At 36.6% G+C, this 27,816-nt stretch overlaps 1 protein-coding gene across 4 annotated transcripts in view; it reads left to right on the forward strand.

Moving 5' to 3' along the window:
* SLIT2 (slit guidance ligand 2) overlaps positions 1–27,816 on the forward strand; it is a 357,600-nt gene that overhangs the window by 306,678 nt on the left and 23,106 nt on the right. For all 4 annotated transcript variants that reach the window (XM_013061510.2, XM_013061511.2, XM_004762698.3 and 1 more), the window contains 4 exons: positions 6,647–6,771; positions 6,937–7,034; positions 8,302–8,441; positions 26,759–26,852. In XM_013061510.2, the coding sequence (XP_012916964.1) occupies positions 6,647–6,771; positions 6,937–7,034; positions 8,302–8,441; positions 26,759–26,852 (457 nt within the window). The remainder of the gene's footprint in view (positions 1–6,646; positions 6,772–6,936; positions 7,035–8,301; positions 8,442–26,758; positions 26,853–27,816) is intronic.

A 27,816-nucleotide genomic window follows, 5' to 3' on the forward strand; every position in this document is an offset into this window, starting at 1 on the left:
ACAGATAATTTCAAAACAAAATGAAGGTTTGGCAATGGAAATATATGTAAAATACTAATAACACAGGCGCCTGGGTGGCTCAGTCGGTTAAGTGCCCGCCTTCGCCCAGGTCATGATCTCAGGGTCCTGGGATCCAGCCCAGTGCTCAGCAGGGAGTCTGCCTCTCCCTCTGCGCCTCCCCTCACTTGTGTGCACTCATGCTCTCTCTTTCTCTCTCTCAAAAATAACTAAATTTGTTTATTTAATATTTTAAAAAAAGATATTAATACCATATATCCAAATCAAACAATCATGGAATTGTAACTGATACCACCAGGTCCATTAGGCTTCAGGAGATTCTCATAGTGAGTCAAGTAGAGACGAGGAGCCCCAAATGGATAGGTGTCTGGTAGCCATGAGCTCAGATAAAGAAGCAGGAATATGGTTCTCAACATACTTCATTATTTCATTTACAAATGTCAGATAAAGGGTCAGAAAACCCAGGACTTTTATATATCTCAAGATTATCAACATTTCACCACCGCAAGAATCTCTCCCACTAATTTTATATATTAAGATTCCTCTAAATTCTGGGATTCCTGGGGGAAATTCCACATTTCTCAGCAGTAATATAGTAATACTGGCATTTTTTTTTTTTCTTTAGCAAGATCAACATCTTTCTTTTAGAGAAGTTCTTGAAAATCTTGAAGTCTTTGTTTTGTGTCTCAGAATTACTGGTTAATACTGTCCTTAGCCACTTAGGCAATTAAATAATATAGCCCAGGGGTGCCTGGGTGGCTCACTCAGTTAAGCTTCTGACTTGATTTTGGCTCAGATCATGATCTCAGGGTCATTGGATTGAGCCCTGTGTTGGACTCAACCCTCAGTGGGGGTCTGCTTGGGATTCTCTTTTTACATTTTCAAATTTATTAGCACCAGTACATAATTATAATTTTGAAGTAAACTTAGCTTTTCTGGGATTATGAATTGTTCACTGGCCAAAGAAAATATTCAGGTTTGTACATAGTTAGCTGCCAAAAGCACCATCTTTAAAAAACAAACAAGGATTATTTTTCTTTTTCTTTCTTTTCTTTTTTTTTTTTTAACAAGGACTATTTTTCATTATACTTTTGGAAACTTAAAACACTGGGAAAATTTTAACAGACATTAATATTAATAGGTGATGAGAACCAGCAATTCGTATTCTGCTCTTAAATATTGTACATCGATATTCAATCTCGTGATAAAATTTCATGAAATAATTATTGTCCTTTTCCATTCAGCTGTGACTCAAGAAGTTCTTTTATTGGCCTGAGGTCACATGTATATATAGGAAATAGCCAGGCCTAGTGATCCCAGAGGTATAATATGCAGCCTTCGTGTTTTTGTTCAATCATTTATGTAATTCAGATTTGTAAGATTTTTAACCCCTTATTATCTGTCGACCATCCCCAATCCTACAGTAGAACTACAGGGAGTCCAGCGGTTTCCATCTTGCCAATTTCACCGGCTTCTTTTTAGTCCTCTTTGTTTGTCGTCTTAGCCATTGGTAGCTAACTGGTCCTTCTTGTACATTCTCTTTGCTCTTTCTTCATTCCTTTGCTGACACCTTTTTCTTACATTCTTTAATACTGACATATAGAAGATGGTCTCTCTACCCCTATTAATTAACTGATTTCAATCCCATAGCTTCAAATGTCAGGCATGATTTTTCTAACAAACTACGGATTTAATATTTCCGTGCACCTAGTGAATTCCTCCCCTGCGCAGGCTTGCAGAAACTTATAACACGTTTTCCAAAACACGCATTTTCATTTCCCACATCCTCTTGCAAGTGCATTCTATAATTGACGTATATACATGTCTCTACTGCTGAACTGTAAGTTTTTCCGGAAATTTCAACATTTCACTTACCTTTGAACTCCCAAAACTTAGCTTACTGCCTGGCTCCTCAATAAAGTAGAACCTCAATAAATATTTGATAAATGAATGACTTAATGATGGAATGTTGTTAAGAAATATGCATTTGATATTAACACTTAAGAAATGCAGCAATGTAATAGCAAGCAGAGCTTAGAGTTTTGGGGTTTTAAATAAAAACCTCGTTTTAGTTAATTATGCCCAACATCAAATACCCCCTACATTTTCCCTGGGTTGTCTTTGATGTACCTTTGACTTTATACAAGGGCAATGCTAGAGCATTCTCTTATTTGACTTGGGTTTCCAAGGGATGCCAGAATGAAGGCGGACTCTGGGATATAGTTAGAAATTTGTGTCTGGAGCTTTTAGTAATAAATCAAAGTGAGAATGCAATTCTCAGTGGGTGGTGATATTGGTGTCAGGTGCATAGCTAGTGATTTCAGTCAAGTAAGCAAGTCTGCCTACAAGCTTTAATGGATTTGAGGTCCAGCAGTTTGTCTGTTAAAGATTAAAGTAGCTGGCAAAGACAAATTGTTAACCAAACTTTTGGCTCGTTTTCCCTTTGAATTATTAAGCTAAACACACTTCCAATCCATACCACTGATGCTAGAGGGCTCTCTGAAGTCAAGACCGAATCTTAAATCAACCTAGTTATCCTAGAATGCCCTCCTTCATTTCAGTGACATTAGTAAACATCTGTATTTCTGAAGCAGGATTTCTTTTTTTCTTCTCTGTGGCACACATCTTATAAGGGCTAATGTGTTAACAATCATTTAAAATTCCTTGAGACTAGTTAACTTTGGGCAGGTGGAAAGATTGAAGATTGGTGAGGTTGTATCAGCAAGGAAGCTATATTTCTTTGCCAGGCAGCAGTTTAAGAACTAAAGTTCCCTTCCAATGTTGTAATGTTTCTGGTGGTTGTCCACGCTAAATGTACGAATCGCAGTTAGTCCTTAAACACATAAAATCATTAACTCTAGGTGTTGTTACCCTGTGAATAATTATTTTGCAGTGCTCCCTACCATTCCCCCATGATTCTGATGATAATAGTCCCCACAGTTTTTCCACATTTCAGCATCTCCTGGCATAGACAGAAGGTACCCAGTGAAACCTATAATGAATGAATAAATAAAAACCTCTAGTTTGCCTTTGTGCTAAAATGGAAGCTAACAAGCAGAGGAAGACTTCCTCTCTCTTCCTAAGTGAGCCACTCATGTTCCTCTCAGCTACCCACCTTCTTTGGAAGTCTAAGGAAGACTGTCAGAACTTTCTGTGGCTTCTGTGTTTGCTCTCATTGTATTTTGTACTCAAAACTCACTACCATTTCATTTAATGCTTAAAGCAACCCGTTGAGTTGGCTACCATTATTCTAGCTCCACGCACTTACCAACAAATCTGGGTTGCTAACTTAGTGTAATGGACCTCAGATTCTCTGTTCCAAGATTACTTGCATTATGATAAGAGACTTGGCTAATTCTTATCTCTGCACATCCTTCATCTGGGAATAATCAAGTGTTCAAAACTGTACCTGTGGTTTTTTTTTTCTAATGAGCTGTGCTAATTCTTTTACAATTTTGCTATGACTTTAGTATCACTCTTTTGCTGTGATATCATCTCCTTGTTATAGAAATGGATTAAAGATGTCATTTCCCCTTGCATAAGAACTTTGCAGGAAAGGATCTCAGAGAAAGCATCCTGGCTAGAAAATAAATCACAAATTGAAGACAAAGAGAAAATAGAAGGTAGACTTAGAAGAGGAACAATATATTGGTGGGAAGAGGAATGAAAGGAGAGAGCCAGATACAAGGGATATAAATTTTGAGGGTTTAGATTATAGAAATGAGCAGATTTAGATAAACGGGTGGTATCACATTATAGGAAGGATGCTTAGTTAGAAGGAATCATAATCTAAATGAGAAAATAAAGTAAGTAATAAAAATAAAACAAATACGAATTACATCTTCTTATGGTACTTGAGGATATTAAAGACTGTTTGGAATTGATAACTCACAAACACTTTTTGAATTACCCTGCATTCAACCTCAGGAACTAGAAATAAGAAATTATCTATGAAGTATTGACTTTAAAAGAAGGGTTTGTAAAAGAAAAAGCGAGTAGAAGGCTATCTGTAGTAGTCAACTCTAGGAACATGAAAAAGTTAGAACTCAGTATTTTAGAACTATAATCCTAATTTTGATGCCACCGAGGCAGTTTACAGGTGTAAGAAAGAGATCAGGAAACACCAGTGCAAGTGGGAAAGGGTGATATTTTGATTCCTTCAGCTAAACTGAATATAGATGAAGGGGCAATGATCTCATGTGGTTTTTACCCATAAGAAATTCCAGGTAATGAAAATAGTTGAGCAGGAATAATTATATAGGAAACCGAATTTGGTCCTGGGAAAAAAAGCGGAGAAATTAGTGCTTATTGATTAATATAGTAGATATAGTTCCGTGGATATTTATTAAATAAATCTTGGCTCTGTGCTAAGCTGGAATACTCCAGGCTGGCAATTTTGATATCCGCGTACTCTATTACAGTCTTCAGGATGTATTTAATTGGTTTTCTTGAAACAATCTCTGGCTTCTGATCTAACCAATTAAACATAATTTTTGAAAAATATCACATTCCACAGCATAAACATAGAAACTGCCAACCCTGAACTCCTCTATTCAAACTGCAGTCTTACAAGGTCGAAAGCACAGAAATAGACCAAGAGACAATTGTCCTCAAGGTCTTCTTGCGGAGTGGCCAGATGAGTGTTAACAGTCCACACATTTGCTGATCTGTTTTGCTTGCATACCTTCGTAGCTGTTTCCCCCTGCACCTTTTTTCCAAGTTAGATTCTCTCTTCTGCCCTGGCTAAGGTACCCACTACTTGCTTTTCTACTGCAGATTCCCAAGCATTAAGAGGTTAGCAGACACAAAGCTATTTATACTGGGGTATTATCTTAATTTAACACAAATGCCAGCATTTATTTCTTTAGTGTGCTGAATAGCAAAATTTCCTTAATAAACACATTGGGGAGGGGGGGAGAAGTTAAATGTCCCTGAGCATCACTTTGTTCTTCATTCCAGCAATTTTCCAGCTGTGATTTGATATAAAACTGCATTAGTTACTCTGGTCACCAAGACAAAGTGAAGGAGACAATGGCAGGGCCTCTCTGGTGACTGAGGTGTCCTTGGAAGTAAATACCACCCCTTTCCATTAATGCAGTCATTCCCAGAACTGCCATCCATTTCCAGATGTTTAAAAAAGAAACAGAAATCTCTTCATAGAAAGATTTCAGGGGTTTTGCTAATAGAAAAACCGACAAATACAGAACAGTATCCTCTTTTGGATTTCACTCCATAACCATTACATGAACTTGGATTTGTATTTTCTTGGGTAAGGGAATACACAGTTATGCAGAGTTCTTATGCCTACCTGATAATTCACATGGTATTTCTGTTTCTGTGAGCAAACCAATAACTCACAAACATAAACTCCAATCTGTAGAAAAGTTTGATGAATGGTAGCTTATATGAGCAGAAATCCTACAATTGTCGGGTGCAGCGATCTTAGAAGGTTAGGTCAGCGATAGTGGGAAAAGGGGTATGCTGAACCGTCGACTCAGATAGCTTTGCTGGAAGTTACGTGGGATGAGCTTACAGCTGGAATTATCCCGCTTGTTCCAGTGAGGATAAAGAACTACAGAGATATTGCTGATGGCAGAAACATAATTAATGTTTATGTTATAAAATATGTGCATTTTATATAGATGAATATGTCACCCTGATACTGTCCTCATCGGTTGCCAAGAGGCGGTCTAATGAGCTCTCAGAAATATGGCCAAAAGTAGCCTCAGTGGAACATAATTTTATCAAAGACAGTACAGTTTCCACATTGTTAGCCATTTATGGAATGAATATGTGCAAGCAAAGGAAAATGGCTGCAAATGAATCTGCCTTTAATCGAAACCTTTCATGGATCAGGTGATTTTTAAAGTGTGTCTCCCAAAGGTGAGATTGCAAATGAAGATTTTTTTTGACAGTATTTTCTTCTTGGAGGGAAAAAAAGCAGAAATCTCACCCTCCACATGCCTTTGCTAATGTGTTAACGTACTGAACCAAAAGGCTATGAGGGAGAATATAGTGGAAATTACATTTTTGGTTTATTTCCAGATGCATGAAAGTGACACTGTTTTCTATCTCCTGTGTGTGAAAGTAAAGTACTGGACTAATGATTTCTGGGCAGGTGCATACTCTTGTATTTTTTATTGCACTGATGTATTTCTATTTATGCATTAAACTCACCCACACATCCCCCAATACCCCCCCACCCACCCACACACACACAGAGTCCTCTTTGGGATCAAAGGTATGCATTTCCATGACAGCTGGCTGAAGTTAAAGTGCAGGCAATGGCCGTGGAATGCATCCACACAGGCTATTTGGTCTGCGAGGGGACTGATCCCATGACACTGGCATCACCAACAGCAGATCCTAACCACTTAAGCTCACAGCCCATAGTCCCGCTCTGACATTGGGCACTCTCACCATGCCTGTCAATGAGATGGTCTCCTGTTGAATTCTTGAACATTGTACAATGATGTTGACTTCTGTTCTATTCATGGAAGAGAAATACATACAGATATGTGACCAATATTTTTATATGAAATCTATTGTTACATTAAGGCATTTAAATAATTTAAGAGAACTAAAAATACAAAGCATGGGTTTCTTATATTTTTTAATTAATTTTCAGGTCCTGTGGATGTCAGTATTCTAGCTAAATGTAATCCCTGCTTATCAAACCCATGTAAAAACGATGGCACCTGTAACAATGATCCAGTTGACTTTTATCGCTGTACTTGTCCCTATGGCTTCAAGGTCAGTAGAAGGTTTTGAGGGAACTCTGATCTGAAAACATAGCTTTCTTTGGTGGGTCCTCATTATTCTATTGTTATATATATATATGTATATATACAGAATGAAAGAAAGAGAGAGAGATTTCTTTTATTCACACTTGACTTTGCTTGGTCATTCTTTCTCTAGGGGCAGGACTGTGATGTCCCAATTCATGCATGCATCAGTAACCCATGTCAACACGGAGGAACTTGCCACTTAAAGGAAGGGGAAAAAGATGGATTCTGGTATGTCATTAGTCTATAATATTCTGTCTGAAGCATTGGGGCAGGAATAATTAAGCTAACATTCATGTTCCTTTTCAAATTAAAGAGTGTTGTTTTTAAAAGAATACCAAAAATGTATTCATCAGGACAATATGTATTAGTCCTTCACAGAAATACTGTAATATGAAAAACAAGTGGAGACATTACAGTATTCTCAGCTCATGATGCTATAAAATTAAGACATTTTTTAAAACATGCATGTGCATGTGGTATGATTCATACACTCAGATTAGGTCAAGACAAAGCAGTGACTCTGTTATGCTAATTAATAGGCAATAGTCTCCTACTTCAAGTTGTATATTCATCTGTTGCTTTGTGTATTGCTTTAACAGACAGTGTATAAAGATAAGATGTGGGTCCCACTGAAACAGAAAATTAATGATTCATTTGCAGACCGCAAAATGAGTAGACAAACATGCTGTGAACATTTTTAATCTGGAATTATTTAATCATATAGTACAATTACTTCAGATGTACTTCATGAATTATGAAATAGAGTTCTTATAATGGCAGTAATAATTTCATATAGAATGTTAATCTACTACAAAGCTTGTTAGAAATATCACTTTTTATAATAAGTATTCTTCATTTCTACATTCTGTTATGAAATGGTCCCTTAAAAGATTATTCTGATTCCTATCAAGAGCAAGTGTACAATGTTTTATTGTCATTGAAATATTGTATTCATTGAGACTTAACGAGAACATTTACATTTTATAATGGCAAGGAAGATGTAATTTTAATATCATATTTCTTTTTTGTTTTGAGACATGAGGAACAAAATAGCTAGGATAGGAGGTGGTGTAATTTTTAAAGTCAGAACCAGTTCCTCCTCATTTATGAGCAGAGAAGCGTGAATCATTTTATTAGGGCAAAAGTTGAGATTAAGATATTTAGGGCTATAAACTTTGCTTGTGTTTTAGACCTGTGAATATACTGGATGTATTGACGTATGGATTATTTGCCATCTTGCAGCCAGCATAAATTTTCTTTTTCAAATTATTTCTGATTTCGCAGATACTACCTTAAATTCATGCTTACTACATGTCATTTAAAAGTATCTTAAAACTCAATTTGTCTGTAATTGATGAGTGTGTTTAGTTTTTTATTTTCAATTTTTGGACCATATGGTTTTAAAAGGCAGCACGAACATGGTTTTCTTTTCTTTTCTTTTTTTCTTTTCTTTTTTTTTTTTTCTTTTTTTGCCTTTTCTCCCGCTGGTGTTCAGGTGTATTTGTGCTGATGGATTTGAAGGAGAAAATTGCGAAGTCAATGTTGACGACTGTGAAGATAATGACTGTGAAAATAACTCTACGTGTGTCGATGGAATTAATAACTACACGTGCCTTTGTCCACCTGAATACACAGGTAGGAAGAGTAGGAAATTATGTGCCATCAATAGTGTGTCTGTTTGAAAGCATCACTGCCAATGTGCCGTATATGTGTAGTAAGACATTGTATTATTCAGTAACTGGTAGGTGTTTTGAAAATTAGATATAATGTGAATAACGGACAGTTAAGATGGTTTCGGCCAACCAAATGAAAGACCAATCAGGCTCAGAACACAGGCATCTACATAAAGTCATTCTATCCAGCAGAAAAAGAAGTTCTCATTCTGAAGCTTTTAGTCGCACGGTTGGATAACATTTTTCATGCAAAGCATTTTTCTTATACAAACCAACCCACCAATAATACATAGGTGAAAAGGGGGGACATTTTTTTCACATAGGCAAAACATAACAAAGCATTTGAAATTACTTGTGTCCATCATGTCCTTCAAAATAAATTATAATCAAGAAGATATTGAGCACTCTGGTTAATCTTATAATTATCAACTTTTTTCCCGATATTTTGTATCCGGGGGTAAAAAATTTCCTGTCTTTGTGAACTGGTAAACTTCTCTGCACAAACCAATTTATTATAAAGCCAACGTCAGGTTTAGACCCACCGGTTATGTCAGAATATCTGTTTTGATCGATTTTGGGGGACTGTGAATGAGAAGCATAATAGTTAGATTCTTGTTTCTGTAATAAACCACTGCATTTTACAGTTGATAGAGAAAAGGAGAATGTTACGCCTTTTATTTGTAAGAAAAGGTGGGAAAGTAGATTCTGTCACTCTTTCCAAAATTACCATTTTCATTTTGATGGGTATTTTTCCTTAATCATTTATTTCCTTACAATATTAATGCATAGTTAAGAATATCAGAGGGTAAAATAACTATGTAGATGACTGGGGTTAACATCTCTAAACACGAAAAGATGAGAGCACATCTGCATGATCCACTTTCCCAGGGATTTGTCAGAATACCATTGAAATTTAAGCTTTTATGGAATACTCAAACTTTGCATTTTATTAAGTACTTTTCTTGGTGGGAAAATGTTAGGTAAAAGAGAAGTGTTCTGTTTTGACATCCCAGATCTGTCTGAGTGCCTTTCAACCTCTCTCTTCCATGATATGTGTTTTTTTTTTCTTTAACGCCAGTGAAGCATGCAATGTAATATATAAAGTTTCCAGTAGAAATGTGAACATGTTGGATCGTATTTGTTCTATCACATAAATGCAGCCCTTGGGGCCCTTAGTGGCTAGTTTGAATTCCTTGATATTTTACATTAATAAAGGATAGCAAATACCCATCCTGAGATGGTTGGGAAGTGTAGGTGCTACACAGCTTTCACATTCACAGTAATACTACTTGTGTCATGCCTCAGAGACATGCCATTGACCTCCATGCACAGATTCTGGAGCCCTTGGAGCCACTGAGAATCTGAGTTTTATTGGCTGAGCTAAGTTAGACCTGTATAGAACCCCAGTGTTTGCACTAACATCTGTTACCTAGTACCTTCCTAGGACAGAAAAATCCTGTTTTCCTAGCATTGCCCTAATCATTATCAAAAGGGCTTAGTTTGATCTGGACAAATTGGACCCAAGCATTTCAAACATGCTTGGGTTAGCCAATGTGCTCCTGAGCACAGAAACCAAGAATTTCTCTGTACCCCCACCATGAAACCCTAGGCTTGAAAGCATTGTGTACTCAGTTCCCACCCACCTTGTTTTTAATGATAATTTACATCAGATGGCAGACTCTTCTTGGTTGGTTTAGAGGGGTCCACCTGCTTTGGCTTTAGATTTGCTGTATCTTATTCCTAATCCATTTCTTTTGAGTCTTATCTTACCTTCTCTCCCTTCATTTTCCAAGCTTCCTTCCTACACCTGCTCCTCTCAAATGCATTTTCTCCATCCTAAGTGATTCAGTTCAGTGCCGCTTCCTCTGAGAAGTATCATGAAGCTGCATTTCCCCCTGTCAGATCCTTAAAACATATCAAAAAATTCCTAAGGCTTAACAAAACCACTTTTTAACCAAAATGTGACATTTCTAAAAGCCATCATGTGGGAATCTGCCATAACTATCTCTCCAGAGTCATCTGCCTCTCAACAAGAACTGAGGCTGACACATTTTTAGTCATAGCAATTGCAAATACTGGTTTTCCTTAATTTAGGTAAAGGATAAACAAAAACACTGAACTCAGTAGAAAGCTCACAGCCTACTATACATAAAGGTATTACCGCTGTAACTGGGCTGGGTCTTGGGGGCAACAAAGAGTTTGACAGTTTGGCATTGGAGCAGATATCTATATGAGGAACATTTGTAACCCATCCATTAGCTATAGTATTTTTGTTCATATGTGAAATGAGCTCATTTACAAGATATCAAGTAACCATCTGCAAATTTTGAAATCAGTGGCACATAAGTGGCCTTTAATTATAGGAAAGCATAAATTGGACTCTAGAGTTTCATATCATGCTTCATCCAAGTATGTAGTGAGGAAGGAATTTTTTTTTTTAATAATGCGGCTGTATTGTTTTAGATTTAAGATTGGAATCTGATTAATGAGATCTGATTAATGAGTAGGAGACCTGGGAAAAGAAACCCCTGCTGTGCTCGGGGAATATAATCATGTTGTCATTGCTTAAAAATCACTCAAGTCATAAGTTGCTTTTCTGTTTGGAGATGTTTTACTCTATACCGCCAAAGGCAAACAATGAGAAAGAGAACTGTTTAGCAGGAACAAATAAAACTTCATGGGAAAAGGTTGTAAATTATTATGGTGAAAGGTTTTATTTTTGGCACCTGTGTCAAGAGTCAGAAATGGACATAATATTGTTACAGAGAAAATTCAGAGATTTGAAAGCAGACCGACAGAGAACTCATGATGTGATGGGCAGGCTATAAAACAGAGCTAAAAATATCCAAAACAAAATGAACCACCGTTGGGAAATTAAATTTATTTAAACCCTTGTGACCAAAACATCACAGTAATAGTTATTGATTTATTAAAGGAAAAAACTCACTGCTCTTTCCTGCTGCAGGGATTGACAACATAAATTTTTAAGGGTCAATATTGTTTTTTATTATCTAATCCTTGCTATGCCTTTCCCACCCGAACTATCAAAACTATTCTTTTCTACGTAACCCAACACATTATCTGTCCTTCTGGTTGTATAACATGACGGTTACTTGCTAGTATTTTTCAGATAAGATTAATTTTTGGAAAGTTATTCACATTTTAAATGAACATTACTATGCTAAGGGTGCAGAAAGTAAGACTCTGGAATTAGTATACAAATAATTTAAAAATTCACTCTCAGGTTTTAATTTTAGCTTGCAAGATTTTTTGTTTTTAATCATTACTATATCCTTCTTAAAAACAGCACATAACTTGGAGCTAATTTTCAAGGAATCCCTCAAATTATATAAGCTCAAAACCTATGAAAGTGAAAATTGTAGATATGGCATCCCTGAAATATTGACAAACTTGACACCTGTTCTCATGCTCTGGTATGAACTTCAGGTGTTGAATCGAAAAATATGTTTTTGCAAGTTTTCTGAGAGTCAGAACCCTGGATCAACTCTGTTAAGGTGATGTTTCTTAACACTGTTCTCATGGGACTGTATACAGAGAAGACACAACCTTGATCACAGTGTAAACCACAATAGCATTAATGAGGTTATATAAATTTAGTGAACGAAAGCTTCCGTACAAATTGGGCATGTAAAGACTTAGAATGTATTTTGTTAAAAATATCCAGACCGTTTTAGTTTTTCCATTTTGTACCACTATTCCTTTGTTTTCCAAATCACCAATGCCCACACACAAATCATAAAGTTCACATCTTAAAAAGTAGAGCTGCTGGTTGTTAAATGAACCGGTTTAGACACAGAACCTCTCGCTCCCTGTGATGGCGTTTGCCTTTTGCTTCATTTACTCCATGTTTGTGCGTCTGGCCCGGCTGTAGGTAAGAAATCTAAGCATTGCTTCAGTTTGCTCTCACCCTTGGCTTCTCTGTTGTTACTGCTACGCATTGGCTTCGTGTGCTCTGCTGTTGTACTGCAATGTAAAAAGTCTTTTGTCTCTTCTGTCTTTGTCGCTGCCAGCTGCTAATCTGAATGAGGTGGAAAAAGGTTAGTTGCCTTTTAAGTCTATTATGATTTTCATGTGAGTTTCCCTCTTTCTTTTAAAGCTACATAGATTTCATTGTGTGTACGTGGTAAAAGGAATGTTGGCAAAATCTGAAATTAATATGTCAAATCAGTCATTTGGATCCTTGACATATGGATAGCAATGCCAAAGTCCATAAAAAGGGCATCTAAAGTGCACTTTATCAATTTCTAGAAAGCTATGAAAGAAATTCTCTGAGTGGGAAGAAGGGGTGACTGAAAAGAAAGACTAGTATTTTCTACTTTTGACTTGTTGGTATGCTTTTACTTTTTAAAGATATCACAAACAGGAATTGTTTTTACAATGAAAAACAGGTCATTCCGTATAGTATAGGGTATTGATAGAAAAATGTTTAAATAGTGAGAATTTTCCCATAACTTTAAACTAACATCTTTAGTAATTTGATATATGGAAAATATTAGAAGATGTGTATATTTATTAAAATATTTTATAAAATAAATATTACAAACCCCAAGAGGTTGATTTTTAGAATCACACTGTCAGAATGTCATATTAGGCAGTATTTTCAAATTATAAAAAGAGCCATATAGAATCATTGACATCAGCATGGTCCATATAGCTCCCCAAAAGCATCAGGGCCCAGGAAAGGAAGTCCTAGAGTAATTACAGCAATAGGCATTTCTCGGGAATAATCATGAATTCTTTGAAAATTCCATCTTAAAGATTCAGAATTATTACTAATAACATTGGTTTTTACTTATCTAGTTGACCGATGTCTTCATGTGTTACAGGCAGGCACAGCATCCTTGCAGGAGCACTATATGTGCTTGTCTTGACATTTCCTGTTGTATGCGAAGCATTTGTGTAGGATGATAGGGCTAACATAGAGTCCATTATACAGCAGCTCTCTTAGTCTCTGCTTACTAAGGACTTCATTTTGTTTTCTGTTGCATTATTCAGGTGATATGCTGTGTTTGGTCATTTACTATGTACAGAGCTAAGTTGAAAAACATGAAAAAAAAATGGCTTTGTATTTTAGAATGTTAAAATATAGCCTGTGCGGTCCTCAGAGGATTAATGAATCCAATACTATTCTTGGGCAAATGTCCTCTTTTCTTTTTACAAGTAAAGCAATTGGTGGTCAGGGACAGGGATGTTTAAGGTTTGATTGTATCTCAGAAACACAGTAGCAATTGTTCTCTTATAGGACTATGCCCTTAAATAGTTATATGTACTCTCAGGAACAAGCTTGGCAGTGTAATAGTGTTTTAAATCACCATGTGGTTTCATATGTTGACTAAATTTGATGCTTACGTTTATAAAAGGCGCCTTCTATTTCCAAGAACCTGCTGCTGACTGACTTTGTTTGAAAAGCAGTCAAATTATTCTCTATTTTTTAATCTGAACCTTAACTAGAAATTAAATGTCCACTTCTTTGTAGCAGAGAATAGCTTTTTTAGATAAAAGAAACTCCATAATTAAGTGACATATTGTCAACTTAAAAGAACACTGTAGATGTGAACAATAAGGATTTAAGCAATAACTCGTATAAAATGTGAAAACATTAACCCAAGGATATATACCTTTTAAGTAGGGGTCCAAATGCAAACTAATGTCTAACTGACCCCAAGGCATGCCCTGTGATTTCAGGGGGGCCTTCCACTGGAATCAGTCCCTTCTTATGGGCTGCTGTCTTCCATTTGGGATCTTTTCACATTCTCTAGTGGCTTTGCCTGATCGTTTATGGTAAACAAGCTCTTCGGCTCTCTCTTCAACTTGCTGTATATAATTGTCTTTTATGTACATTTGAGAAAAGTTAAAGGTGTAGCCACGAAATTCAGGTGCACACAACCTATTTTATCTACAAGTAGAAAAAAAAAAAAAGGAAAAAGAAAGTGCCCAATCAGTGCCAGCATGATTAATTAATTATTTCCCTGTTGATTAAGCTACCTTCCATCATGTGGGGCAGTGGTACTGATGAATTGGTATAGCTAATGGGAAAAGCTCAGATTCCTCATCCTGGCACTAATATTATCAACTCTGGAACTCCTTGCATCTTTTTTTTTTTTTTCTTTTGGTTTGAAAAACAGGGTGAGTGACATCTGTCCCCCTTCACATAGGTGTTTGAGAACAATATGGGAGCATGTATGGGAAAACACCTTACAATATTAAATTTCTATACTTCAGAAATACCAGGGACTGCCATTCTAACAGCATAAGAATTCTTAAGAGAACTTTGATAGAAAAAATTCCTACCTAAAGTAAATTGTATGTGTGAAGGAAATTTCTCTTCCCATATTTTTCAGTACATCTTTCTCTAAATTATTATTTTGTAATTCTGTTTTCTATGCACATGTCAAATAGAAAGACTTTAGAAATGTCTTTTGTTCTCTTTACCCCCTAATTTGACTTTGAAGTATAAGGAAATATTAAATGCTGAAGAACTCTTGGATTTCACTGTTTTTTCTTTTTAGGCTTTGTTCATATTTCCAAAGTGTTATGATCTCTTAATAACAGTGACACTTTCTGCTATTAAATCTGCCTCAAAATGTATAACACTTTATGTCAAAGTCAATATAGCTACCATCATGCTTGCAGTCTCTTTTAACTAGAGAGAATATTATGGGAGCCTAACAAGATAATATGGTTTGCCTTCAACTTCCTACCTTTCAAAGCCTTCTTAAATTTGAATCTCTGAAAACATCTTAAAGGTCCTATTTGCTCTTTAGTTCTTAGGCAGGGCCCACTGAGCCCAGAATGACAGTTTAGCTGAACTAGGCTTTATTCAAACTCATTTGGATTTATTTATTTTGAAAACAGAGTTAAATATTTCTACAGTTTCAGTAGTGGTTGGAATTGGCCACATTATTTAGGCTGGTGTTCCAATGAGGAAGCGCTGAAAAACACCTCCTTTTTTGTTTAGTTTAGGGAGAGGTAAGTTTTTCCTTTTAAAAATTCAAAAGATATTTATTGAGAAAATACCTTATGCAGGGCATCAAACATCAAACATGATTTTGTCAAATGCATAAAACATTAACTTGCCTACCAGGCAAACTGTTTGGCTTTGCTTCTTCACTTCGAGTTCAATTTGGGTCAGTTATTTTACCCATACAATGCCATTTTCTCTCATATCCCAAGAAAGTTAGCAGCATAATATAGTTACTTTATTATGTGATAAGTGAAAAAAGACTTTTCTGAATGAAAGCTAATCAAACTTTCTGTCTAACAAAGCATTATGGAGCAACCCATTTCATCTTACTTAGAACAAAATTGAGAACATAAAATTATTTTCCTTGTTCAGAACATGTTATTATTTACATGTACTGGATATTTTCTTGAGCCTTCTTATTTCGAATTATGATTAACTATTTATCATGAGGTTACTCTGTGGCCATGTACCCTTCTGCACGTGGCCCATTTTGCACACCTTTTACATCCAGAGAACATTTATCAGTGGCAGTTGGATCTTCAAGAACTCATGGGCTCTCAGGATCATTTCCTTATATAGAAATACAAACAGTGGAATTAAGTGTAGAAAAGTGGGAAATACCTGGGTAGTTTATTGAGGATATTTTGGAGGTCACTGAACTTTCTGTTTAAAGGATGAATATCAGTCTAGTAAATGCAAATAAGAAAACATCATATTGGGGCATCTGGGTGGCTCAGTCATTAAGCATCTGCCTCTGGCTCGGGTCATGATCCCAGCGTCCTGGAATCAAGCCCCTTATTGGACTTCCTGCTCAACAGGGAGCCTGCTTCTCCCTCTGCTTGTGTTCCCTCTCTCGCTATCTCTCTCTGTCATAAATAAATAAAATCTTTTTTTTTGAAAAAAGCATCATATTTTTAAAAAGGATCCTCACGAAGAGTTGGCTCTTTAAAAAGGAAGGAAGGAAAAAAGGAAGGAAGGAAGGAAGAGAAAAGACAAGAAAGAGAAAAAGAGAGAAAGAGACGGGGGAGGGAAAGAAAGAGAAAGGAAGGAAGGAAGGGAAGGAGAGAGAGAAGAAGGAAGGAAGGAAGAGAAAGAAAGAAAACAATACACTCTTAGTGATGAATAAAGTCAATTATTACCATCATCATTGGTAAGGATACTGAATATTCAGATTGGAGACCAGACATCTGTTCGTGTTAATGTGCTCTGGTTCCTGGATTATCATCTTGAGCAGAAAATGTAACAAACAGGGCTGGACTGGTTCATCAAAAAAGGAGAAAATAGAAATTCTCTTCTTCCCAGTGTAGTTCAATGAACAGTTCTGGGATGACTCCCGGCAACCCATCCCTCCCTCTGCTCAGTTCGTCTATCTCCTTATTACACTGAAAGATCGTTGGGAGGAAAGAGAAATGCTTTTCTTTTATACAAATGAAGAACAAATGGGAAATGCACAGTTGGGTTTTGTTTTGTTTTGTTTACAGGAATTGGATGGAATTTTAAAATGTTGGTCACGAGAAACATTTAGGTCCATTTATCTTACCTTTTCAACCATGGCACTTGAGTGCCAACATGCGGACTTCAGTCATTTCTGAATTCAGACTCCCCATTTCCAGTTGGAACAGTCATTCATTGTCAGATGAGATTATGGGGATATCAGAGAGTCTGCAGTCTGGGCATCTAGTCCAGCCTGCAAGGGTGCACCTCGGGCTGGGGTCTCAGAACACAGTTCTGCTACTGCTGTTCCTTATTCTCTCTTCTTCCTTGTGTTCTTTATACCACCTGGGTCTCCATCATTAAGGTTTCTAAAAAGTTGTGTTTTTTTTTTCCCCCTTTGTAAAACAATCAAGTAAGTGCTGTCTTTCACATTATTCAGCAGCCATCGAGTATCTAGTTTGTGCCAGGCAATTTGCTAGTCAATGGAATGGGAATAAAGAGATGTAAAAATATAGATCAAAGTATCCTTTGACCTGAAGTAGTGTACTGATAAGAAATTAAATCTCATTTATTTTGTCCAATAGGTTACTGTTTTTGTTTTATCTATTTATTTATTTATTTTATGTTACTGTTTTTGACAACTTCCCTTGTGGTACCACTTCAAGTAAGGTAAAATTAGTACCATTTATTCAGGATTTTCCTGAGCCAAGCAATAACTCAAAATGCAGATATTTGAAGAATGACACATTTGACCCTCCAAAACTCTATGTCCTGGGGGAGTAAACCAGATTTCCTCCCCTGTTACAAATATATTTGAAAATGTTAAAACAGATTAAGCTTAACGTTAGAATTCTGGTTCACTTATTCAGATTGCTGTCATAAGTCCCCTTTCTATTATTATCAATATTAATGATCCTTTTGTATTAAAAAAAAAAGTTCAATAAGAACTTATAAATAAGAACAAGAACAGCCTGCAGTGTCAGCCCTAGAACCTTCCTCTCACCCTTCATACATCCATGATTCCCAAAATGCACTTTGAGACTTTTGTTTTGTTTTGTTTTGTTTCTGAGAGAAAAAAAATTAAACTGGTTACATTAGCAAGAAATAGCAATGGTTGAGTGTTCCAGCAATGTTGTGTGCGCATATCTAACATCATGTTGTTGTAGACATCCTCAACCTGAATTCATAACTTAACTTTTGGAAAAATTAAAATGAGATATTAATTAAGTCAAATATACTTTTTCCTGTTGCTTTATCAGTATAAAAGAAGTGAATATTTTAAATGGAGTAATTTGAAGTGGACAAGTTCCAAAAATCCTAATCCAGAGTCCAAATAACCAACCTCTTTCCTGCTCAGCAGGCTTTGAGGACTGAATAGGCCAGGTGAGACTTGCTGTTGCTCAGATGTCTTGGCAGATAGAAATCAACTAGTCGTCCATCTGCTAGCTCTTCATAAATACCTTCTTCCTGAAAGCATGATTTACCTTAGGAAGAGGAACCCCTTTAGGAGTAATAACGAATTTGGTCATATAGTTTTTGATAACAAATAAAAATATAATAACCATTCAACCAGTCTCTAAGCCAGGATTCTATCCATATTTCAGTCACTAAATGAAACCCAAGGAACACTGGAAAATTCGGCATCTTTCTTTCTTCTCGTTTTTCCAGATTGACACTTCTCCAGAGTAAGGACTTCATCATGCATCGTCATCCATGTTTTTTAGCCATTGGCTGGGTCTATCTCAAAATATTCCTTCCCAATATTTTATTATGAAAATTATTAAACTAAATCAGCTTTGTATTTTTGATCAAATAAGAAATTCTCACTCCAGAGTACATGTGAATTAATCCTAGTATTAATGGTTTATTTCCTTTTACACTATACTTATTAGTTTCAGAAAACATTTAATGTCAACTCCCCTGTACTGCATATCTTCATTATTCATTGATTTGCCAAAGAATCACTGTAGCTAAAACTTTTCAATGATGTCATGAGTTGAACCAATATTTTTTTAAGAAAAAACATGGTTAAGAAATTTGAATATATGAAGGAAATGTTAATTATTATTAGTGATAAGATTCAGCTCAGATATCCTACAGGTATCATGAGCTTTGATGTCTTAGAAATAATATAAACTAGGAAAAGATATTATTATTTTTAAATTAATACTGTAGATATCTGGTGGTTGTTAAATGTAGCTCTGTGCAAAGTTAAGCCAATCCCTGTATTCATTGTAAAGTTGACGAAACAAGACACTGGACTCACTTTTCTCCCTCTCTATAAGACATAGTTGCTGGTGGTTCTCTTGGCCTTTCTCACGTTTTAATTCCCTAAGGGGAAGAGAATCTTCATTACAGTCCAGGGACATCTACCCTGCAAACCTTAATGGTTAACACCAGTTCCCGTTGGAGAGGAATGGAAGGGTTTGGTCCATGTCTACACAGATTCAGTGCTTTGCAGAGAGACTTTTAGCCCCACAACAAATGTAAAGCCCACCTACTCAACTGTGCTCTGTTGGACCTTGGCTCTTCGGCACTGCAGAGGTCATGGTCATGGGGTACTTCCTGTTTTTGTGCATTATTTATTCCAAACTCTGTTAGAGAATCTCAGAGACTGAAGGGAAAATTTTAGTCCAAGGAGAGGACAGCCACATGAAATGAAATAAGAAATAATATGTAAGGGCCAAAAAGAAAGCAAAGAAATTATGGTATAAATTGAAAGTTTTGTTCCCAACTATAATTCTCCAATAATTTAGCATTTACCACCTGTATTAGTTTTCTAGTGTTACTATAACAAAGTACCACAACAGGTACTTTGTGGGTAAAACAACATAAATTTCACATCTCACAGTTCTGGAAGTTGGAAGTCTGAAATCAAGGTGTCAGCAGGATTGATTCCTTTTGAGAGTCTTGAGGGAAGCTCTTGTAGGTTTCTCTCCTTGGACTGTGGGTGGTCATCTTCTCCCTGTGTCCCGTCAGTCTTTTCTCTGTGCCATATCTCCCCTTCTTATAAGAAAATCAACCGTAATGAATAAGGGCCCACCCTGATGACTTTTATCTTTGCAAAGAGGCCATCTCCAAATAAGGCCACATTCTGAGCTATGGGAAGACTCCAGCATATCCTTTTTAGGGGACAGAGAGAGGAACACAATTCAACCCATAACACTACAACACTACATTTTAAACTCTTGATTTTGCCTCAGAAAATCTGGTTATTTCAGCGTTTTCAATGTCACTAAAAGGTATATCCAAATATACATACCAGACACCTAGAAGTCTGAGACAGCTCCTTCTCTCTCCCCTGCTCTCATCCACCCCATCACAAATTCACGAATTTTGTTTCCTAATCATCTCTCCAGGCCATCCATCTCATCTACCACTACCTAAGTACAAGCTGAATCATGTGTTGTGTCCATTTTTATCTGCCCTTCTGCAGTCCATCCTTCAACAGAGCCAGAATGTTCTTTTCGAAGTGCCAATATCATCTGATCACTCCTAACTTAAAACCCTTCTGTGGTACCTGTTGCTCATGGAGTGAAGACATTCTACCACAAGGCCCCTGCCAACCTCTGTGGCCTTCTCAGCTACTTTGTTTTCCCAGGCTCATGTCCAGTCTGTCAGAGCTAAGATTTTCCATGCATACAGCCTACTGCATAGAGCAGCTGCTACTGCTCTGCACTGCCCACCCCCCACCCCCTGCTTCAGAACCTTCACGTCCCAGTCTCACATCTTCCTAAACACCCCTAGCATGGTCTGTCTCCCTTCTAGAGCACAAGAACATCTGCTTAGCCTTTATCCCACAAACGATTTTATGGTTACTTTTGAAATTATTGAATACTATCTCTCTCCTCTCCCTTTTATGTGTGAGCTCCCTGAGAATAGGACTATCATTTTGTCATTGTTGTAGTTACAGTTCACCATTTTACTCCTAACATTAGCACAGGTCCTCATGCAGAGTTGAAACTCACAGCGCATGGTGATGTTAAAAGTCTGAGTTATCATCATTAGAAAAGGCTATAGGGAGATCACTCCCTATGGTATCATGGAAGAAGTTTGTAGAACAGTTCTGAAACTATTTCAGTATGTTTGGTAAATAAGAAGTGTAAACAAAAGGATAAGTTAAGATGCCAGAAATATAAATACAGATAAAAGGAAGGGTCCCTCTGTGTCCAAGAAGGAAGGAACATTCTAATCAGCTAGATTCATAGATGTGAAATGAAGCAGGAGGCAAGGCAACTGCAGGTAGCCTTTCCCACAACAACCATCAAAATGCATTGGGATTTCTGCTTCATCTTAATAATATCACAGTGTCATAACTTCAGAAGGTTCTGGGCACATGCGGACTCTTTGTTCATACTCCTGATGAGTGCAATAATGTCTTGTACAGCTCAGGGTGACGCTCACTCTGCTAACTTGAAGCCTACATTATCCATCTTTGTAGAAGCTTCTTCCTTTTTTTTTGTTAAGATTTTTTAGAGTCAATCTGACCTTGCACAACTTTATTCCTGAAGATCATTTTACTGATAAAGAATCGGGGCCCCAAAAAACAACAACAAAACAAAATAGTTCACTTTCCTGCAACCAAGCCACTCTTTTATACTGAATAAGTCAGAAAGGCCATTTTAAGCAATAACTCAACAACCCAAATATCATCTCACCCATTAAGAGTACTTACTCCCTAGGATCTCTCTATGCTGACACACTCCTCACTCCAAACAGAACATTAATTCTGATGGTCTTGCTTCTACTATTCCACCTACAGGGTGGGACATTTATCATTCAAGTCAGGGATCTGTATGCGTGCACGGGGACACTACTGATAATTACCTTGAGACAACAGGTGTAAACCAGGGCAGTCCTGAGCAAGTCAGGATACGTGGTCATGTTTCCACTATATCAAATTCTTCAGAAAAACTACATTTACAGGTGTTCAGTAAGTAGCAATCATATTTCCTGCTCAAGAGAGGGCTTGGAGAAGTCGGTCCCTTTTCGGGGAGTGGGCATCACTCTTGCCTTGCTCCCTCCCTGCTCATGCTAGTATCACTGTGGAACTTGACCATTTCTGGTCCCACTCTCTGCCATACTTACCTGAGAGATACAAACAGGAAGAAGTGATCCAAGAACTAGATGTCACTTTCTAATAATAAAAAAAAGACACCTGTTTAGAAGATGTGATACCTTTTCTTCACAAGTTCTAACAAATCAATCACTAACCTCTGTTAATCTGAAGAAATAATTGTATGCTTCCTTTTGGACCACTTTACATTTCTTCTCCAAAACAGTGATATCTCTCTCTCTCTCTCTTTCTTTCACACACACACACACCTTTTATTTCAATTCTCACAAAAAAAAAAAAAAGAAACAAACAAACAAACAAAGAAAAGAAAAAGCTGAAAACTCCAAGCATAAGACAAATTAAAAGTGAAAGCCCACTGGGGACTTCTAAGGGTATAGAGCTTAAAGCAAATTAAAAAAATATATATATAGGATTTCCTGGGATTTACCAGGGTGGGTTGGAATAAGTTATGGAGTTCCTGGGTTGCCTTCAACCACTCCAGTGAGCTGACTTATCTTTCCTGCTGCCCTGTTCAAATATAAAGACCTGATAATTGATTACAACACTAACTATGCGTAATAGAATAAAGAACATTTCTACCTTTCCTTTCTATCAGTTCATACTTTACCATCTCAGGAAGGAAGCTAGACATGCATGATACTGTCTTAGCTGGCCTTAGACCATCAAAAGAGCAAATTCAGTTGCTTTATTTTCTATTATTCTCCCTGATTTTTTTTTTCACTAATTTGGTACTAGCTATAACCACGCATATACCAGAAAGAAAGAAAGAAAGAAGAAAAGGAAAGGAAAAGGAAAGAAAAGAAAAAGAAAAGGAAGGGAGGGAGAGAGAGAGAAAGGAAGGAAGAAAGATTGCATAACGTTCACTTAATATTGTGACTTTTAGGAGAAAATTTTTCAATAGTAATGAAAAGCATATGAGTCAATGACCAACTGTTAGTGAATGTTATTTCTGTTCTTCATGGAAAAGCAATGCAACTTTCAAATACCCAAGCTTTCTTTATGGTTGAGAAGTAGACATATATAAAGTTCTGCATTCGTCTGTGGAGCCCTCTACAATTCCTTTTTTTTTTTTTTTTTTTTTTTTTTTTTTTTTTTTTTTTTTTTTTTTTGACAATTCCCATCTTATATTGAGCCCTTCGAATTTTTGGACAGTACTGGAACTTTAAAAGCTCCCTTCCCCCAAATACAGCAGAATCCAATATAATTCAAAAACATGAAAGAGAAATAGTCCAAAGCAAACATTTGTTTTGATAATTGACCAGAGAAAATTTAAAGTAATATTTAAAGGAAAGTAGTAAACTATTTATTATCAAAGATGGGTGGTTCATTATTAGGCAAAAATTAAACAGAAAAATATGTAAAGGATAAAACGAGATCCAAGTTGAATATAGGTCAGTAAGATAGAGATCTTGTATCTTTTTTCAATAACTATTATTTTAGTCTGTCTTATCATACTTTATAAAGTTATGAAGGCAAATATGCCAAGGATATTGCTCTCAGTGATCTTTCAGTCAAAGACAGGAAACAAGGTAAACAGCATAATATCCATGACATCTAAAAGGGTGCAGCACTCTTACCTTTCCTTATTAAATGGCTGTCATGAGCTTAAGTGACTCTATATTGGTACAATGTTTAAAACTGCCTAATAGGGGCACGTGGGTGGCTCAGTGGGTTAAATAATGCCTCGGCCTTAGGCTCAGGTCATGGTCCTGGGGTCCTGGGATCTAGCCCCGCATTAGGCTCTCTGCTCAGCAGGGAACATGCTTCCCCCTCTCTCTCTGCTACTCTGCCTACTTGTGACCTCTGTCTGTTAAATAAAAAAAATAAATAACTGTCGGATACAGAGTGGTAAACACTATACAAATACTTATTAATTTAAGTCAGTAAATAAAGACATATAGTATGTGTGCCGTAAGATATGAACAGGCAAACATGACATACACAAATTGTAGATTAATACCAAGTGGATGAAAAGATCCAGGAAGATTTCATAAAGAAGAGATATATAAGGGATGGAAAACTGACAGCAGAACTTAGTAAAGTTACTAAAACAAAAGGAAACACCATTAACCCAGACATGAACTTGAGATAAATTTGTAAAATCATACAAAGACACAGGAGGCGAATATAGCTTGCAAGATTTGGCTTTAGAAGTGAGTTAGGCAGTAATAGGATGTAGAGGAAATTTTTGTAATATTTGTTAGTATTGTAATATTTGGTGACACTTAAAGGGAGATAAATCCTTTTGGAAGTAATCAGCCAGTCTTAAGCAGAGTCAAATGTGTAGCTATGTATTGGTCACAGAGAACTTTTATACATGGCTTTAGTAATGGTTAATATTGCTGCCGTGCTATTCTTATAAGATAGATTCCTTATAAAATAAGGAATATTTATTTTATAAGGAACAGCTATCAATCTTTTTTTTTTTGCATTTAAATTAGCATGTTTAGTCTTAAAGCTGTGGACTACAGAATGGCAAATCTGTTTAGCCAACAGTGTCTTAGAACCATCTCCTCTCTCACTCCTTTCCACATCAAGTTTATGAAGAAACATGTGATGGAGAATAAACGGTCAACTCTAATTTCTTCTCTTAGAAATGAATTTCCCTATGTCCTATCTCCAGCTCAGACTTTCTCTACTTGTTGATTGGGAACTGACTGAGGGCAGAGTCCATTAACATCTGTCCTTGTGGCTGCAGAATCTAGCCCAGAATCATACAGTAAATCCTTAATGAACTGTGGTTTGGGTTGGCTTGATTGGATTGGATTGGGTTGGTTTAGTTTAGATTGGATCCAAGTGAATAAGAAGTTAAACATTTATCTTTTTCTTATAATTTTTAAAACAATTTATTATTTGGATATAGAGTGAAAATACGTTTTTATTTATTATATATCTTAAATGGTTCCTCTCTATCATTGGTTATTACAAACTTCTTCTTTTTCTGTAGACTACTGTAAACAGCCTGCATCCAACCGAATAGATTTGATTAGAAAACTAAAAATGAATTCATCATGGTAGGCTGATAAATTATAATGAATGAATTCCATCAAGAGGTATTACTTAAAGTAAAACTAATTGAAAGTGAAAAGCTTTAAATAAACCCTGTTTAAAGATAGCTCATCATGTAAATGTTGTTTAAATCTTGTTGTATCACAAATCTAACGACACAGATAGCCTTCTTGTAGAAGAAATAAATGAGACTTTCCATGTAATTAGTTCACTTTAAGAGACAGGAGAAACCCTAACTTACCATACATCAAAATGATAAAATAACTGGGTACATTTACATATTTACATCATGGATACAGATCTTGAAATGTAAATAATATGCCACATTGAGTTGCCAAACAACTCTTTCTATCAGGCAGCAAAGTTTTACCTTAAAAGGACAGTCTTACAATAAAGGAATGCAAACTCCTGATTTTTAACCATTGTTATTTAAATCCACACACTTTGAATGAATGAAAGTTCTAATAGTTTCTGGTAAATGAACAGGTCCATGTAGCTGTGTCATTTTATTCATGCACTTACTGTATATAACACAATTAAAAAGTGGTTTAGAGGTAAGGTAGCAAAGGTGAGAACTTTCAAATTTTATATCTTTCTAGTTACTTATTATCTCACACAATGATTGGGAAAGTCTCACTGAAAATCACATTTGGCCTAAGACAAAATAGAACATATTACCTACAACTGAAGACATTTCTTAAGGGGTTTTCAGATATGTAATTCAACATAGAGTGTCTAGAATCTGCATGGTTATGCTTTTAGCTCTCATGTATTGATAAAATTTATTCTCTATGTGGTAGCTAATACTCCGGGGGTGGCGGGGAGAAGTGTATGTTCTGATTGATTCTGATTGATTCTCCTTTTGCTTTTTTCTATCTCCGTGGATATAACTGAGGATTATTCTGTTGAGTTGTTGCAATTAAGTCATAAGAGAGAAACAAAGCCTTTCTCTTCCAGACTTTATAAGACCTTGGAGACTATGAAGAGATGAGGATTATTTTTCCAAACATAAAACAACAGGATAGGCCAGACATAAAGGGGTACATACCAAATGATTTTATTTATGTCACATTCAGAAGCAGACACAACTAATGTTTGGTACTGTTAAGATAGTGGTTACTTGGGGTGCCTGGGTGGCTCAGTGGGTTAAAACCTCTGCCTTAGGCTCAGGTCATGATCCCAGGACCCTGGCATCTAGCCCAGCATTGGGCTCTCTGCTCAGCAGGATACCTGCTTCCTCCTCTCTCTGCCTGCCTCTCTGCTTACTTCTGATCTCTGTCCGTCAAATAAATAAAATCTTTAAAAAAAAAAAATAGTGGTTACTTACCCTTGGAGTCAGGCTTCTGGGATACTGGTAAATGGTGTGTTTCTGGATGTGGATGCTGGTTACATGAATGGGTTCAGTTTGTAAATATTCACTAGCTATTCATTTATCCTAAGGGTATATGCTATAACTTAATAAAAAGCCCAACTTAGCATAAATAAAACAACAGGAACAAAAAGCATTCAGATTTCCTTTTCCTCATTCCAATAGTATATTCTAAGTATATTCTAAAGGGGCTCATATTAGTTAAAAACCACAATAGTTGTGTTGTCCCAAATCATAAGCCTGTTTAGCAGCATAACCAGCATTTTGGATCGTCTGCTTCCGTATCTTGTGATTTATTTTTTCCCCAGTCACAAGCTGTGCTAACCTCTGAGGCCCCTGACAGCCCGATGGTGGGAAGCCTGTTAACCTTTCTCTGTGTACTAACATTGTTTGCCATGTTAACAGGCGAGTTGTGTGAGGAGAAGCTGGACTTCTGTGCCCAGGACCTAAACCCCTGCCAGCACGACTCCAAGTGCATCCTGATGCCAAAGGGATTCCAGTAAGTCAGAGCTGTCCTGGGGCTTGCGATGAGGCGGTAGGGGATGGGGGTGGGCGCCTGTCTTCCTCACCTTCCTTTCAAGCCTTCACTGCACACTTTTGCTCAGGATGAAAGGGATGCCCTCCATTGTCAGTGGCATTTTTATGAATGTTTCTATGCAGCATGGACTTTTTTAGTTCAGGAAAGAAAATAAAAGACATTTCCGTTTGTTTCCTGGCTCTTTGTTTCCTGCATGAAATAAAGTAGACTTTGACTAAATTTACTTAAATGTATTTGCAGGCCAAATAATTTTGTAATATCTGCTAGGGGCTTTATTATCTGAATATAAGTTTGTGGTAACTAGGGAGTTAATTGAATGTAACTGAGATTTTTTTTTCTTTTTCTTTTCTTTTCTTTTTTTTTTTTTTTTTTCTTATTTTGGTCTGCACCAATTATTAACTATCCAAGGTGAGGAAGATGGAGTGACCGTATGTCCCAGAAGGCCTGGGGACAGTCCCAGTTTCTGCCCGTTGTCTCAGCATTGTTATTAATAGTGCTCCTTTCACCGTATGTTTGTCTTTTGTGGGATGACAAAGCAGTCATTCTAGATAGAGGGTTCCCTCAAGTGAACCCAGAACTTTAAAATTACTTCTTTTCCTCCTTAGTAATCTTCCTGAAATATGTTTGTTATCAAATTAAATTATTCCTTTGCCACAGTCTTGAAATAGTTTGAGGGTCTATCAACAGCAACTTCTCTTCTTAGAATGGACAGTAGTTTAGAGATCATCTGATCCAAATTCTTCATTTTAAACATGAGGGAAACAGGACCCAGACAGGTTGGTGGCTGTCCAAAGAGCTCAAGGTTATTCATTGGCAGAGGTGGGAGCTGGGTTTCCTATTTCCCAGTTGAGTGACTTTTCAAATACAGGTTACTTCTAAGACGTCTTGTAGTTTATTAACATTACAGTTGGTTTGTTACAGAAGG

Source organism: Mustela putorius, unplaced genomic scaffold (assembly GCF_011764305.1).
Source record: "Mustela putorius furo isolate JIRA1106 unplaced genomic scaffold, ASM1176430v1.1 tig00000083_pilon_pilon_pilon, whole genome shotgun sequence".
NCBI lineage: Eukaryota > Metazoa > Chordata > Mammalia > Carnivora > Mustelidae > Mustela > Mustela putorius.